This window comes from Calliopsis andreniformis, chromosome 1 (assembly GCF_051401765.1).
Source record: "Calliopsis andreniformis isolate RMS-2024a chromosome 1, iyCalAndr_principal, whole genome shotgun sequence".
Lineage (NCBI taxonomy): Eukaryota > Metazoa > Arthropoda > Insecta > Hymenoptera > Andrenidae > Calliopsis > Calliopsis andreniformis.
Window position 1 is genome coordinate 7478989 of NC_135062.1, and position 16149 is coordinate 7495137.

At 36.5% G+C, this 16149-nt stretch overlaps 1 protein-coding gene across 1 annotated transcript; it reads left to right on the forward strand.

Annotated features, from left to right (window-relative positions):
* Nucleotides 1–154: 154 nt before the first annotated feature.
* On the forward strand, nt 155–7277 carry Scaf6 (SR-related CTD associated factor 6). Its single transcript, XM_076382676.1, has 8 exons — nt 155–311; nt 1871–2041; nt 2651–3314; nt 3386–3457; nt 3689–4085; nt 4161–4564; nt 4872–5237; nt 5309–7277. Exons 1-8 carry the CDS (start codon nt 293–295, stop codon nt 5601–5603), a joined length of 2388 nt encoding a protein of 795 aa, XP_076238791.1. The 5' UTR covers nt 155–292; the 3' UTR covers nt 5604–7277.
* Nucleotides 7278–16149: the final 8872 nt, after the last annotated feature.

The following is a 16149-nucleotide window of genomic DNA, read 5'->3' on the forward strand; positions in this document are numbered from 1 at the left end:
ACAAACACTAGAGATAAATTGACAGGAAAACAGTACCTTTACAGCGTGAATGAAAAACGAGTCGAAATGGAGGAATTTCCGCATGTGATAAGTCGGCGTGTCAACCCTGGTGGCGATCCTACGAAGCACGAGTGCTCCGAAATTAATGGCGACGTCTAGCGTTGTCGTGTTCACTGTGTAAAAATAATGTTTCCCGGAGCCGAAGTTCGATCGTGTACATAAAAGTATTAATAAATCGACAAGAAACGAACGTGTTCGTATTCAGTGTGAAAGTAAAAGACTAATCACGATAATGGACCAGGCACCTGCAGGTAAGGAAAGAATGTGGTCTCTGACGATCCGGTCAAGCGCGGTCCTGCACATTCCCACTCCGAACGAGCGTATTAACGTTCCACCTTTTCTTTATTAATTACAATACTTATAATCTATCGTTTTGTTGCTTCGATTAATTAGAAACGAGGATTCATAAGGCTTCGAACGAGTGAAGTAACGTTATATATACGACGAAGAAAAAAAAGAATAGATTGTAGATAATAGGTTATGTAAACCTATGAAACATAGGCTACCATTAAAAATTAAGAATTAAAATTGCTTTGGTAGTTTCGAAAAACTGCTATATAGACATTTTTTGTGAGTCACTTATGGATATTGAAAGAATGTGACATTTTTTATGAACAATAGAAGGCTTTCTTTGTACAATGATATTGGGACCATTATTATTTTATATTAATTCTAGTACTAGTTTTACTATACATTTTTAATATTGATTCTTTAAGAATTGAAACTTGAAGATATCAGTGTTGGACTGTTGTATCTATAAGTACCTTTTATCTATTGAATGAAAGCAAAAATGAGAAATGTTAGTTGTTATTTAGATCATAATATTTAAAGCAGAAAAAAATTAAAACAAAGTTTTATATAGAAAAAAATTGATTCTTATAAATTATTTTATACATGAGATGTTTTATTATTTGTTTAGTTACATTATACCTAATATATTTCATGAGTAACGAAAAAGACTGAAAGTATAGTTATATTATAATATATGTATATATTAACTTATGTTACTTCAAATTTAGGGAAAGAAAATGTAGAAATAATAATAACAAGTCTAATAATAATTAATTTTTTTAAATTATTAAATGTTAATAATTTTTTCTAGTTTATGATTTTATTAAGACTAAAATTTATATGCATGCCTATATTTATATATGTAACACATTTTTATTTCATTTTGCTCATAGAAAACTTCAACATAATTTAGTTAAAAAATCTTAGAATAATATGTACATCTGATTTCCATTATGATTATAATACACATTAATTCATAATTATAACAGATACAAATTTGAACTGCAACAGGGATAAATTGCATATAAGAATTATGTTTCTATTCATTACAGCTATTTTAGTGTCAATATGATCATAATGCAATTCATTTTGTGAGAAATCAATATTATAACTCACAATGGTATCCTAATGGAACTTATGTAAAAATAATAAAATAATAAGACTGTATCAGAATTGATACGTTTGCTAATTTTTAACATAATGATTCTTTAAAAATATTTTATAATGTAAAATAAATGATGTGCCAGTTTTCAATCCCTTCTAAAAACTTTTTTGCTCAACAAATTAGAGATCCTCAGACAGATCTTTGTAGATGTATTTACAGAGTAATAACTTTCAAAACAGATTCAATATTTCAGGTTACGATGGGCTGATTTAGGACTGCATACTTTAAAAATAAGAGATCCTATTTCAGTACTGTATTTAAAATTTTGCCATATATATTATAATTATGCTATAAGTAATTAATAATTCTGCTGGTCTCTGTACTAATTCTGTTCATTTTTGATATAATACCCAGATACAGAGTTACGGAACATCATAGACAAATTGGCACAATTTGTGGCTCGCAATGGACCGGAATTCGAGCAGATGACGAAAAACAAGCAGAAGGACAACCCAAAGTTTGGTTTCCTGTTCGGTGGAGAGCACTTCAACTACTATCAGTACAAAGTGACTACAGAGCAAGCCAGTAAGTGGGATACAGCCCCTTAACAGCTACAACAATTGAGAAGCATAATGGCCATGCTTTATTCAACGAACGAAAGGAATGACTTTGAAAAAAGAGATACGGGTGAAAGGGTCTGAATTCGTCATAGTGAACGTACAAAACTATTATTCATCGAATATGAGCACTTCGTTTCAAGATTTTGGGATTGCTATTTATTAAGCAGAATGCTTTAGCTAAAGATGTATTCTATTTCTTGGCAATGGTGATTTTAAGAAGAAGTAGTTTTAAGATTCTTACTGGAGCTTATCTAATACGGACTACATTGTCGATATATTGCTTCAATCTATGTGGGAACTATAACCCATCTACAATAACTGTATACCCTGTAAAGCCCTAGTACCGTAAAAAATATATATGTATATGTATATAAATATATAAAACAGGGAAAGAATATAGTGCTCCCAAAAGACTTACTGAAATTTTTGATATACTTCTCTCATAAATGCCAAGAATTTTATTATGCACTGGTAGAAGATAAGACTCAACAGAAATTGGACTATTTGTATACTTTTTCAATATCCATTGAAGGAATCAAACATCTTACAATAATCCACCGTCATTCGTTTACAGTTTTAAAGCAAAAAGGAATAAATCCAATGCAAAATGCAGACCCACGTTTAAACGTTTCGCAGCAGCAGCAAACAGCCGCTACAGTCACGCAGCCACTGAATAATGTCAATCTTGCGTCTGGCCTAAATACTCAGAACAATGGATTGAACCCAGTAGTTGGAATTGGACCAGTGGGAAATCAAGGTGGCCCAGTTATACCTGGAGTACCTGGACAAATTGGCGGGCCAGCAAATGCGGGACCACCGATTGGAACAGTACCTGGTGCTATGGGAGGTGTAAATCCACCTATTGGTGGAGTTACGCAACCGATTAACATTGGTGGTCCACCTGGATGGCTTCAAAATGAGCTAGCAAACCTTCAATCGCAGCAAACGACGCTACAGGAACAAGTTAGACAATCGGAACAAAATCTGGCTGCGCAACATGCTGCGTTGATGGCACAACAACAAGGGAGGGTAGAAGATGCTGTGAGACAAGCTCAGGAAACAGCTTTGCAAAACAGTGCGCAAAGCACAAACACGGATCTTGTTGCATTTGATGCGGTTTTGCAACCTATCATTGATAGTTGCACAAAAGACAGCATAAGTGCAGGGAAGGCATGGATACTCCAAAACTCGATTACACCACAAAGTAATCAAGTTGTTGCAGACCATTTGCTGAAAAAGTATGTAGTTTCTAACCTTTTATTGTGTAGGTTAAAAGTATATCAATTAATTGTTTAATACCCTTTTTCAGAGTAATTCAAGCGACGAATTTTAGTCATAAACTTCATATTATCTACCTGGTCAACGATGTTTTGCATCATTGGTAAGTATAACAATATTGTATTACAAATCACTTGTGGATTATATACTTTGGAATGTTTATAAGAACTGAATGTTTTGTACTTTTATAAATCTTTTACATTAAAATGTATCTTTGAGTATAATAAATGTAAAACGTAACACTCGAATTTCAATTTGATAATATCATTAGCTTTAAAGTTTCATAATATCTGTACCATATTTGTGTACCATACTTAATTGTAAACTTCTTTAGTGCAAGAAAGAAATCTATGGATCTTCGCAAGGCAATGGAAAGTGTTGTTGTTCCCATGTTCTGTAACACTTCACTAGCTGCATCTGAAGAACAACTTAATAAATTAAATAAACTGTTAAGTTTGTGGGAGTCAAAAAATAATTACTTTGATGAAGGGATTATAGATAAATTGAAACAGCCGAGTACATCTTGGTCTGAATACCAGGCTAGTCTAGTTGCACTTCATGCAAGTGCAATTACACCTATCACGACATCAACGAAACAAACCTTTGACAATTATCAAGCACAGCATCAAGCGTTCGTTACTCACGCATTACGACAAATCCAAAACATTGAACAACAGAAAATGGCAATCGATCAACAATTAAAAGCTCCACCTCCACCACCCCCACAAATGGTAAAAATTAATAATTTTTATACATTTTATATCGGTATGCTTCTTAGGTACTAATGACGATATAATATTCTACAGAATCAACAAAATATGTCTATGCCACCTAGTCATTCCGGCCCTCCTGCACCGATAGGCACAGATGTAAATTTCAGTCAGCCACCTCCTGGATGGGGTGCACCCCCTGGAAACGAACCGCCACCATTCACAAATGTTCCGTTACCAGACTTCTCGAAACCTCCTCCTGGCTTTGGTCCACCGCCTGTTATACACGAGCCCTCAGTTGAAGATTTAATGCCCAGTATGCCTTATTATGAACTTCCTGCTGGTCTAATGGTTCCCTTAATTAAATTGGAAGACGCAGAATACAAACCTCTGGATCCAGAAGCCATTAGGCTTCCACCACCGGCTCCACCAAGTGAGCGACTAGTAGCGGCTGTAGAAGCGTTTTACGCACCGCCAAATCATGACTCACCACGTGATAGGTATATTTATTGTTTATTAACAATTAAGGGGCCGCTCTACTATGACGGTTCGAGAGTAAAGCAATCTTTAGAAATTTTTTCTTTAAAAACTGTCCAACATATCGTTTTCAAACTTAAATTAGTTTTGCTTGAACATTTTATTTAGGTAATCTTATGCTAATAAATAACCTTGCTAAGTTTCAAAATAATACGTTGTATAGTTTTTGCAAAAAAATTCCTAGGGATTGTATTATTTTCGGGCCATCAATATACTTAAAATGGTAAGTATAGCAGACATCATTAAAACATGATTTATGATGTATTTCAGTGACGGGTGGGAAAAATTAGGTTTATACGAGTATTATAAAGCAAAAAATGCCGCGCGTAAGCGTAAGGAAGAGGACATAGCGGCTGGTATAAGGCAAAAGTCGAAATCGCCGTCGCCAATTTTGAGGCCGAGGTCCAAAAGTCCTAGTCCACCAAAGAAACGATACAGAAGCAAATCGCGAAGTAGGTCGCGCTCTAGGTCGAGGGGTAGAAGCAGATCTAGATCGCCCGCTGCCAACCACAGACGCAACAGTCGCAACAGTAACCATAATAACAGGAGCAGGAGGAGGAGGAACAGCAACAAGGATCGAAGTCCGGACAGAAGAATGGACAGGCAGGATCGAAGTCCAACTCCGCCTAGTTTCCTGTAAGTACCGAAAGCGATAACGAAACTTTTTAAAGAAGATTCGATTTTACAATCTATTCTTATCTTTTCAGTGGGTCAACGTACAGTAAAGCTCCACAAGAAATTAGCTTGGACGAGAGTAATAAAGGACATCAGTTACTCAAGAAAATGGGTTGGGGTGGTGCGGGACTTGGTGCCAATGAACAGGGTATCGAAGCTCCTATTTCGGGGGGTGAAATTAGAGATAAGAACGATCAGTATAAAGGAGTTGGTATTAATTTGAACGATCCATACGAGAACTTCAGAAAGAGCAAAGGTCAGGCATTTATTACTAGAATGAAAGCAAGAGCGGAAGAACGTGCCGAGGAAAGAGGTGAACGGGACTGAATATAATTATGAATAAAATAACTAAAATTGTCTATAATCGTTTCGATGACAGATATTAACTCGCGTACAGTGTAAATCTGCATAGTCCCATGGTCGACACAATTTTTGAGCAGCCAAATCCTTACAATTCATAGTCCCTTATAGTCTGTAGGAATTATTTCAAAAGTATTCGCATTTTTCCAGAGATTATCATTAGGAGAATGAATTTCACATCTGCTTCTCATTTGATTATACTAATGTTATATAGTAATTGTTTATCACTGAAATGGAAAAGTTATGCATGTACATGTTATATCTAATTTTATATTCTAATTAGGAATAACGACCAATTATTTTATATTTTAATACTTCCAAGATGATAGACTATTATATCTTCTCGATACTGTGTCGATCATTTGTGGTGATAAAATCATTTCTCTTGTATATTTTCGTGCGAGGAAAATACCACAAGTGAATAATGAGATAAAAATGGACAATTGTTTATAATATAAGTAATTATACTTGTCAATTTATTGAATAAGACAAGAATGATGTACGTTCAGAATACTGTGTGCACCTGGAGCGGTTGTTATCTACTGGATTGAATTTTCGCGATGTATGGTGCAGAAAAGGACAGTTTTATACATCAACTGTACATTATGTACAAAACTATTTGATCTTCGGCGAGGTTACCGCTAATAATAATAATAGATTTCTCTACAAAGAATTCGAACGACTCAATGAAAAATATTACTTTTCACACATACCAAAACTACCGAATATGTATAGTTATAAAATTAACTTCTACGAAAGTGAAAATCGGCTAAATACGCGCAGTCAACGTCCATCATGAACTTAACGTATAATTACGTTTCAACCAGATCGCGCACATAACACCTCATTAAAATTCGTTGTCCCGTGAAATGATAGCAAATTAATTAATTAAACGTTGATTACAGTAATGATTATATCTTCGTCCGTGTACGAGAAATAAGAGAACATTTTCGGTGCAGACATCGTTTGCATGTGAAAGACATGAAACTACAAGGAGTACTTGTATTTAGTAAATTAATAAATAATTATATTGGATACATAAGTCACTCGAGGAATAAATACAGTTGTATATTTGACGCAGAAAGTGAAAGAAAGATACATGAGTAATTAAAATACGATTTCATCGTATGATTATTACTCGTTAGTTGATACTTTAACTACTCACATATCACAGAAAATTAATTTAAGTAGCTTCTAAGAGAGCTGTAATTGAAATGAATGCTTTTTGAATGAAATAGGACTAAACATATGAGAAATGATTGCTTGTTCCTTTTTTTTTCCATTACGATGTTTAATCAGATTTTATCAATGTTAATTTATTTTAGTACAAGAAATTTATTTTTAATTGATTTCTGTTCTAGAATGTAAACGTTACTCTGTAACACATACTACAATAATTTAAGAAAGGTCATGCTGAAAACTACGATAATATTAGAAGAAAACAAAGAATGTGATAAAACAGAAGTACTACGGAAATAATATAGTGATAGTCAATATTCAATTAAAGCTTAATCAAGTTTTAAGGTGACTAATTTTTTGAAGCAATCAAAGTATACAGAAAGCACTCGTCTCAATCATAGTTTTTCCTCTTTAAAAACAATCTACAATTATAATGTTTAATTAAATTAATCTTTTAACATGGGTTCGTGTATTAGTTGCCATGTGCATACGTAGAAAGAATAATCAAAAATATCGGCCAACTGGCTAAGCACGGCTTGGCATCCGACGGCGTTAGTAATCACGGGTTGCCTTCTTGAACTCCACCAGCAGCAGTAGATATCGAAACCGAATAAATCCAACATCGAACCGGTTTCATGGCGATAACACCAGAATCACACGCTTGGTGGCGTAAACAAAGCTAAACCGATATGTGTGCGTTCTTTACCGGCTACCCTACAAGGTCGTCGAAGCTTTGACATTCTTTTTAAAATCACGTGATTTTTTTATCATCAGATGTCCGCACACCATCGACGTCAAAGGTTCGCGTGGGATAACAAGGCACGAGCGAAACGTGAATATTTATTAAATAACAGAAAGATAGTCGTTTTAGGCGAGTATCCTGGTATCTCGAGTGTAATTCAGTAGGGGGCCGTCACGTTCAACCATTACCATCGATTGAGAGTCACCGACCAAATTTCAAACATAAAAATGATAGATTCAATATAGTAATTATATCTAAGAAATAACTCATAGTAGATAATTTACAAGTAATATTATTTCTTAGATATAATCACTCTATTAAATCTGTCATTTCTACGTTTAAAATTTGGTCGGTGACTGTCAATTGGTGGTGACAATTGAACGTGACTGCTCCTTTATTGGCCTCCTCTCGTCATAGATATTGGGAGTCACAATGATCGCCTAATATCGATTGATAACGTTTCTCGAAAGTGGATGATAACGTAATTTAGCACGAGTAACCGAAAAGATTAAATTCAGTCATAAGTCTACAATATCTGTCGCCTTTCCTGGTAGACTTTTCACGGCAGACAAAGATTATGTTAGCGATAGTAGGAATGATCAGAAGAAAAAATGGGACGATCTAATCGAGGAATTCGCAACAGTATTGTGAGCATTTCTTTTCATGGCGTGCGTGAGAAGTGTCATCGATGTGAAGTGCTGAAACGTGATCGTGTCAATGCACTGCGCCGATATACCCAGCGAATTTCTTACGCGACCGATAATGAAGCGATTTATAAAAGGATATGTAACGAGACACGTTCAGCTGGCTTTCCAGAAAGCTCGTAATACCACGTTGCAGGAGCCATAGCAAACGTGACACGAGATAAGACTCATCGAAAAATCGTATTTCCTTCGTGGCCTGAATCGTCTCTTATCTTAGATCAGGAAGACGGCCTGTATTTAAAAGCACCAGGCTCAGCGCTCGTGGGAAACACGTTTACGTGCGTGTACAACTCGCGACGTTTGATGCAGCACGTTTAAACAAAACGTGACACCGAGCTTCGAAACAAGTATACGAAGATAAAAAATAGATTACGTTGACGATTCGACAGTGACTGCCCGTATCCTTCGGACGCCCACGCCTACCAAAACTTTTATTTTTACTTTTTTAAATAATTTCTTGTCTCCTTTCTGATATTGTGAGCACGAGTTTCTGAGATATCTCGTATGTTTGGTAACGAGACGTTTATTCTTCTTGCCAAGTGTCTTTAACTTAAAGCGTCGCTCACGTGAAGTTAGCAAGTGCTTAACTTACTCGGCCCTGCTTTGTGATTCAAAGTGACTGGCGAAAGAATTTGTACCATGGTTAAAGCTGTGCCCTCTGACCTTTCAAACACTCGTTCCATCCATGGAATGGGTACTTCATTTTATGTAAATTCACGATGTGTGGTGCCCCATCAGAACGAGATCTATATTAAATTACATACTCCCTTCGAAATGTGTTTCAACTATGATTTACATAAATTGGGAAAAGGGGTTTCGAAATCAAAGTGAAAACAGCAATAAGAGTTCTACATTATACACATAGTATTATATCATTATTCTTAAGATCACCGATAGGATGACAATAGTTCTTCATGAACATTTAAATTGTATTTACAATATATTTTAATTAACTGTAGTTTTATTTCTAGCAGGATACCTTACTATACTTCTATTTAAAATTTCCATTTATAAAAGTCTTAAATTATTTACTCTCAGATATTTAATGTCTCTAAATTTCTCTTCATAAGATATGAAAATGAGAAGAGTAGTGTGCAACACAGCAACAAAATCGGAGCTTACGTGAGACACTATTCTAAATGTAAGAACGTATGATTTCTTTTAACATAACCAAAAGAAGAACTTATGTTACCACCTGCAAGGAGTAAACGCCGCATATCGTTTTACTCTTGTTTACTGAGATTTTCACGGACGCTGTCAAATTAGAGCGGCTCACGAACGAGATCTCGCCGGACCTGTTACGTGCATGAATCCTTATAAAGACATATCGCGATCTTGTCGCTCGATTGCAGCACATTGCAACATTCTGCAGTGTTATACCAGCAATGTAGCAACAGTTCGTGAGGGTATTGAAGCATGAAAAAAAAAAAAGAATTACATCTGCATTAAGAAATGGAGGCAATCGTAACTTGAAGGTCAGTTTTTTATACAAATAATTGTAATACTCTATGTGCTTTGTTTATTGCTAGCATTGAATATTGACACTTGGCTCTGCGTTTCAGTTACTCAACATTTTCTGGGAACAGCGCGCCACCTTTTGAACCCTATCCATAAACCATACCCCCTCGCCAGGTGACCTCGTAGTCGACGCGCAGGAGCCGGATCTTACACTCGAGGCGCGTATTTGGACCGGAAGTGTGCTCCCATGGATAACTCTCTCAGTCACTCGTTATGGCAGTTTCCTTATACGTAAGTATCGATAACGAGAGCCCGTCGTTGGTTTCTAGAGAACGTTCTAGCTGGACTATTTTCGGTGCTGCGATAACGGAACTATAATTAGCCTTGAGTTGGTGATGCGATGCTTGCGTGGGACTTTATTTGAATTTGGGTGTAAATTTAGGCAATGTGGTGCCATAAATACTAACTAGAATCGTTCCAGCCTTAAAAAGGACATCTATTTCTGCACAATATTTTTTATTCTATTAGTACGTATATACACACAATTTACGTAAAATTATATTGTAGATATGTACATATATATTTAATATAAGTATTAACATTACGCCACATAGGACATTTACAATATCCTGCAATATTGATTTTAAGTGTATTCCACGTTATCTACTAGAAACACAATCTTACATCTCGACTAAATTAAGCAATGTACTTGTACATTGTATACAAATCAGGAATATTTCAATTTTTCAAAAAGTATGACTATGAGACCATTCCTGACACAAATTCCCAACGTATTATATTACAAGATGATATCAACGAAAGCAGTCAAATTATCGCCGCCCGTAAAACGATCTACACGTTCCCAATTACTCGCACGATTAATCCCCAGATTGTCTCCCTTAAGATCATTTCTGTATATCAGTGTTCTCCCAAGAGTCGTGCCTACATCTCGTTATTCACACTCGTGCAGGCCTTCTCGCCCGACGATGTCTCTTTCCTTTGCAATGCGAAAGTTACACGCAAAGAGACACCGCGACGGAGGTAGCATACCTGCGTGTCGGCCGACGTAGCGAGAGTGCGAGCGAGAGAGCCCGAGGGGGAGAGGAAAACGGGTTAGCGTGACTCGTGAATCGAAGAGAAACGCGTGCATTCGCGTTTCTGGTGGGGCTAGAGCAAGAGGGAGCAGAATAGTCGCGCGGAAGAGAGAAGGAGGGAGAGAATGTACCGCGTTACGTTCCACGTGATCGAGAGAGAGAAGGGCACGCCTCGGCCATCGAGTCACGCGCTCGACCACGCGTTTACCCTTACCGACACGTGCACGCAATGTGTCCGATCGTGCACTCGCGACAGGGAGAGAGAACAGAAACTGGTTATTTCGCGGCGCGGTGTGCAATGACATCTCTTGGACGTTAGTCCGTTATACGCGCTTGGGATCGCGAACGATACAACAGCCGGTTACATCAGCGCCGACATGCAATCGCACCTTTGAAAATGCGACGTTTTTACTGAACGTTCTGTTTCAGATAATGTAACTCTGATTGTATAATTCTTGCGACGTATCGTTACGTGGGAATTATTGATGTACCACTTGAGGACGCATCGATAATAAATGGAGATTACGTGTTCGTCTGCCTGGAATTACGTTGTCTCAGAGGGAAATAACACGTACAGATATATTTTTGGAGTCCTTTGTATGGTTATGTGATTGCAGACTTCATCTGACTTCTGGAATACTTTGCTTTCAATTGTAGATTAACGTTTCCTTTGCAATATTTGGTGGGTTCGTTTTAGTAAAATAATTTTTATAATTTTGTCTTTGAGGTATTGATGTTTAAAACTTTGAATCACCATCCTGCCTGATAGACTTTAGTTTTATTGTTTTCTTGCTTTAAGGGGAAAGTGTCTTTAAAGTACAAATTTTATCTGACTGATTTCAGTTGTGACATGAAGTCAAATTTTTTACACAATATGACTTGTGTAGTTTCGTCATGTAGCCAGAGGTATATAGGGTGTTCGACAACAGGTGTCAGAAGTTTTAAGGGATGATTCTACACTTCATAATAGAACCCAAATCAAGAATGACGAAATTGTGCTTTCGGCTTCGTTTCAGAATTATAAATAATTGCAAAAACGTCGAAAATTCGCGTAATGTGTGTCTGACTTTGGGACTCATTCTACTGCCGGCGTGTATTCGTTCGGTCAAACACAGTAAAGTCAGTAGAATAAGTCTTAAGTCAGACACATTTCACATATATTTGAAACGCTACTCACCAACCAAGAACTCTGAAACAAAGCCTCAATTGCAATTTTATCATTCTTCATTTTTGTCTTATTTTAGCATGTAGAATCGCTCCTTTAACACCTTCTGTTATAAGAGTAAAATACAGTTCTAGATTCTACTAAAAATGATTTCTTTTCTTATTTCATTGCTCTATCGCGTGTAATACAGCCATTATTATTGCTAAGCTGAAATGTCGAACTGACAGCGTAATCATAGCATACAACTCGACTTTTAAAAATGAAAGGAACGTTCATGAATATATTCAGGTTCAAGTACGAAGACTGTGCTCGGCATGTTTCCCTTGGGAATGTTCAAACCTATCTGGGTTTCTCCTTCACGAGAACTATCCAGGGCGCGAAGGGAACCGTAGCCGTGACGTGGCTATAATTATATGCGTCGAGCAAGCGAATGTTCTAATTCGCCAAGGACAAACGAGCGGACATTTTCTCTGGGACACGATTTTCAGGCGATAATCGAGGGGAAGCACCTCGATGCACTGCTATGCAATCACTGTGACGTAATTGCTTTCACGTGACCTCTCTCGACCCTTGTGTAACTCCCTTTTCCTTCCTCTGTCTCGGTTTCTTTCTTACACTCTGTGGTCATACTAAACCCGTAGCCACATTAATTTCACTTTGTCGCGTTATTGTTAATTCAACAGTCCTTTGATTTTACGTAATCTATGAATCGAGTGTTCGTTAGAAGGGATTGCATAATGGAGAGAACAAAGGAAGTGGAAGAAAGGACTGACATATTTCTAACGTCTTAGACGGCGCATTAGAAATTATTTGAGAGTATTTGTACAGGTGGATGAATATTAGAAACGTAGTTTATTTATTGGGTTACATTAATCATTATGTGTTTAGTAAAAGTTCTTCAAAACACGCACAATAATTCTAATTTTAGTCATTAGTCAGTCCAGTAAATGTGGACTATTGTAATCATTCAAACATTACTGACCTGTGTTCCAATTTAAAATTGAAATTAAACATTTTCAAGAAATATTTCATAGTGACAGTGATTAAAAATGACTTTTACATACATTGAAAAAATTTCAAATGCAGTGTGACCTCTTCAATCATAAGTTATTTGACAGATACGAGGTCATTAAATTTACATTTCCTTATGCAATTCAGTATCAACGAAGTATAACGGTCCAATTAAAAAAATTACATTCATTTACAAAGACAATATTATCAATTTTAATTATTTAAGCTTTATCTAATAGAAAGGGGGAAGAGGAAAAGCCTCAGAAACAATATCAGATACCACTCATCTTAGATCGACTTATTACATGGTATACCTGACAAAAACAAATTGACATCGGTGACTGTCCATGTACACAGTGTATCCACCCACAGACGTTTCATCTAAAAGTCACGAGGCTCTCGATGGCACATGGCGATCGCTTGAACGATGTATAATTTAATTCCAGTTGAAAGACGAATCCGTTGAACGCTCTAGAAGGAATTTAAATTGTCTCGGTCTCTGTCGTGCTGACAGAATCCGGAATCAAAGGTTAAAGATCTGTCCGTCGTAACGAACCAGCGACCCCCTATCAGGCGCGGTTACGCGTCTAACGTTACAAAAGTACCAAAATATCGTCGTCTTAATGCCGCTTGATTGGTGAACATTGGCTCCAATAACTTCTTTCCGTGCCGGGGCTTCGAGCTGAAGACGATTACACGCGATGCGATGCACGTAATGGTGTACCAGATCAAGAATAGACTCGTGTTGCCACAGATCGCGTTTATTTTGTCCCGGGCTGTGCAGAAAATAAGACGCCTATTTTCGAGTCGGTCGCGTTGCAAGCGTACTCGCGCATACACGTCAAGTTCGTAGCCGCTTTTGAGGAGTGGACAAGCCAAGACGTTCCGTTTTCTCGATGATGCGAGATGTTTTAACCGATTCATGGGATTCGTGATCCTCGAGCGTAGAATAACGCTCCCGTTTCACTGAATTCTTTATTTTTGTCTTCATCTATAAATCCTAGACTGGTATTGCCAGATATCGGAATTGATGTAAGATTTAAGATTAGAATTACTGGTGATATAAAGGCTTACTTATTTTTTATTGGAATTATTAAGACGAGAATACGATTATAGTAGGTCATCGGGATGGTTTATATTATTTTTAAAAATAGTTTAAGTTTAAGTGAAGTATCTTTATAAAAACTATATTCACAAATTGCTAACAAGATGAAAGAAAGTCAGTGAAAGGGATGATGCCTATAATATTGATTAAATTATAATTAAAAATATTTTGTCTTGAATTTCATTTTGGGAATTGTTATGATCTTTTTGAACGATCTAGAAGGCGAGGTATTAAAGAAGTTAAGGCAGTTTTTAAAAAATAAGTCGTGTTGTATTTTAATTTCTTAATCAAATACGTAAAATTATGGTTTGTCGTAAACCTTGATTTTATGTAGTAATTGAAAGGTGAATGTTTCTATTAAATCTGTATGTCCGTAATATTATTTATGTTGGCATACAGTAGGTATTCTCCATCAAAATAAAAAAATTAGTTTTATTTGAATGAAATGTATCTGACTGGGGATTTCTTTTACTGACTTCGCTGTGTCTGACCTAGTCAATGCACGTCGTCAGTAGAATAAGTTCAAAGTCAGACATATTTCCTGCGTATTTTAAGCGTTCATTTTTTCATTCTCGTACGAGTGGTAACTACATTTATGTAAATTAACAGCTTCTTTGGATCATCACTTTCAAACAAATATGATGATCACAGTCATGGCAGTGATATATGTACATAGTCGTATGAAGATTGACTTTCGATTAATCTTAAGTATCTCAGCCAGTATACAGGGTGTTCGACAACTGATGTTAGAATTCTTAAGGGGTGATTTTACGTGTCAGATAGGATGAAAATAAAACACTCCGAAATTGCGTTTAAGGGTTTTTTTCAAAGTTATTAATTCAGAAAAATATTCGTGAAACGTGTTTGACTCGAATTCATCCTATGACTTCGCCATGTGTGACTTGACTAATGGAATGTCAGCAGTAAAATAAATTCCAAGTCAGACACATTTTACATGTCTTTAATAATAAATAATTTTTCATTTTTATCTTATGTTGGCACATAGAATTACGTTTTCACACTTCTGACACTTGTCATCGAACATTCTGTATATTATTAGCCAAGGAATTAACCAATCAAACATATTCATTAAACTTATGCAGAACATTTCAAATGCATCTTATTATAATTTTAAGAAAATTGCTCTTGCAATTAAAATTTATATTTTTATTTCATCAACGAACCTGACAAAAGTATCCCAATGTATATATTCCCATAAAATTATGTATTCCATTCATACAACCTCTGTTCTAAACTCGATCGTAGTTTTGTCTTAGAATTAGCTGTCTATCGACAATCCAGCGTTTACATAATCGCGAGCTCATACTTTCTAGACCGTCTGCGGATTTCAGCGTTATAAAAATGTTTCGTAATGGGTAAATCTCTCGTCACGGGTAAAAACCGTGCATCGTTAGCCACATTCTTTCCCCACGCTCCACGTAATTTCTTTTCAGTCTTAAATTCGATCGCGCGACGGACGCAGAAACGTAATCAACTGCACTACATAGGGAACGTCTAATCGCGTGCGCACAACAGAAACGACATCTGGTTTCCACAGGTGACCCGTGAAACAGGAAAACTGTGTCGCTCCATGCGGCCATTATAACTGCGATTAAATCTGATCAATTTTCCAGAACGATGTTCTGCCGTTCGTATTCTGGTTTTATTCCTTCACGACGTAACATCGTGCGCGATGGAGGCGTGCAATGACCTTATTTACAAAGGTTGACTCCTCGTCAACCGTGTCTGCCACATGTATTATTTAAGGAAACTTCTGCGGTTAGAAATTGCCCGACAAGTAGTACACACTCGGGCTTGCTGCTCCAATAATAGCCCCAATGGAATTTTCTTTAACTGTGTTTGAACTATCATAATTGGTGAAGTTATTATCCCCACTGAAGTTAGGATCGAATTGCTTCTCTTTATAGATATCTTATTCAAGATTTACGAGGTCGTTTATTCATGAAGTTATAACTGCTAAAGAAGTGATTCTTTTATGGGAAATGAGTCAGTGTTATGAATTCACAATAATAGTAGTATCGTCTATAGATCTTA

Excerpts from the sequence above, each read along its gene's own strand:
- Scaf6 (XM_076382676.1), top strand. Across the intron at positions 3,458-3,688 it reads AACGATGTTTTGCATCATTG|TGCAAGAAAGAAATCTATGG; the intron begins GTAAGTATAACA and ends AAACTTCTTTAG. Across the intron at positions 4,086-4,160 it reads CTCCACCACCCCCACAAATG|AATCAACAAAATATGTCTAT; the intron begins GTAAAAATTAAT and ends AATATTCTACAG.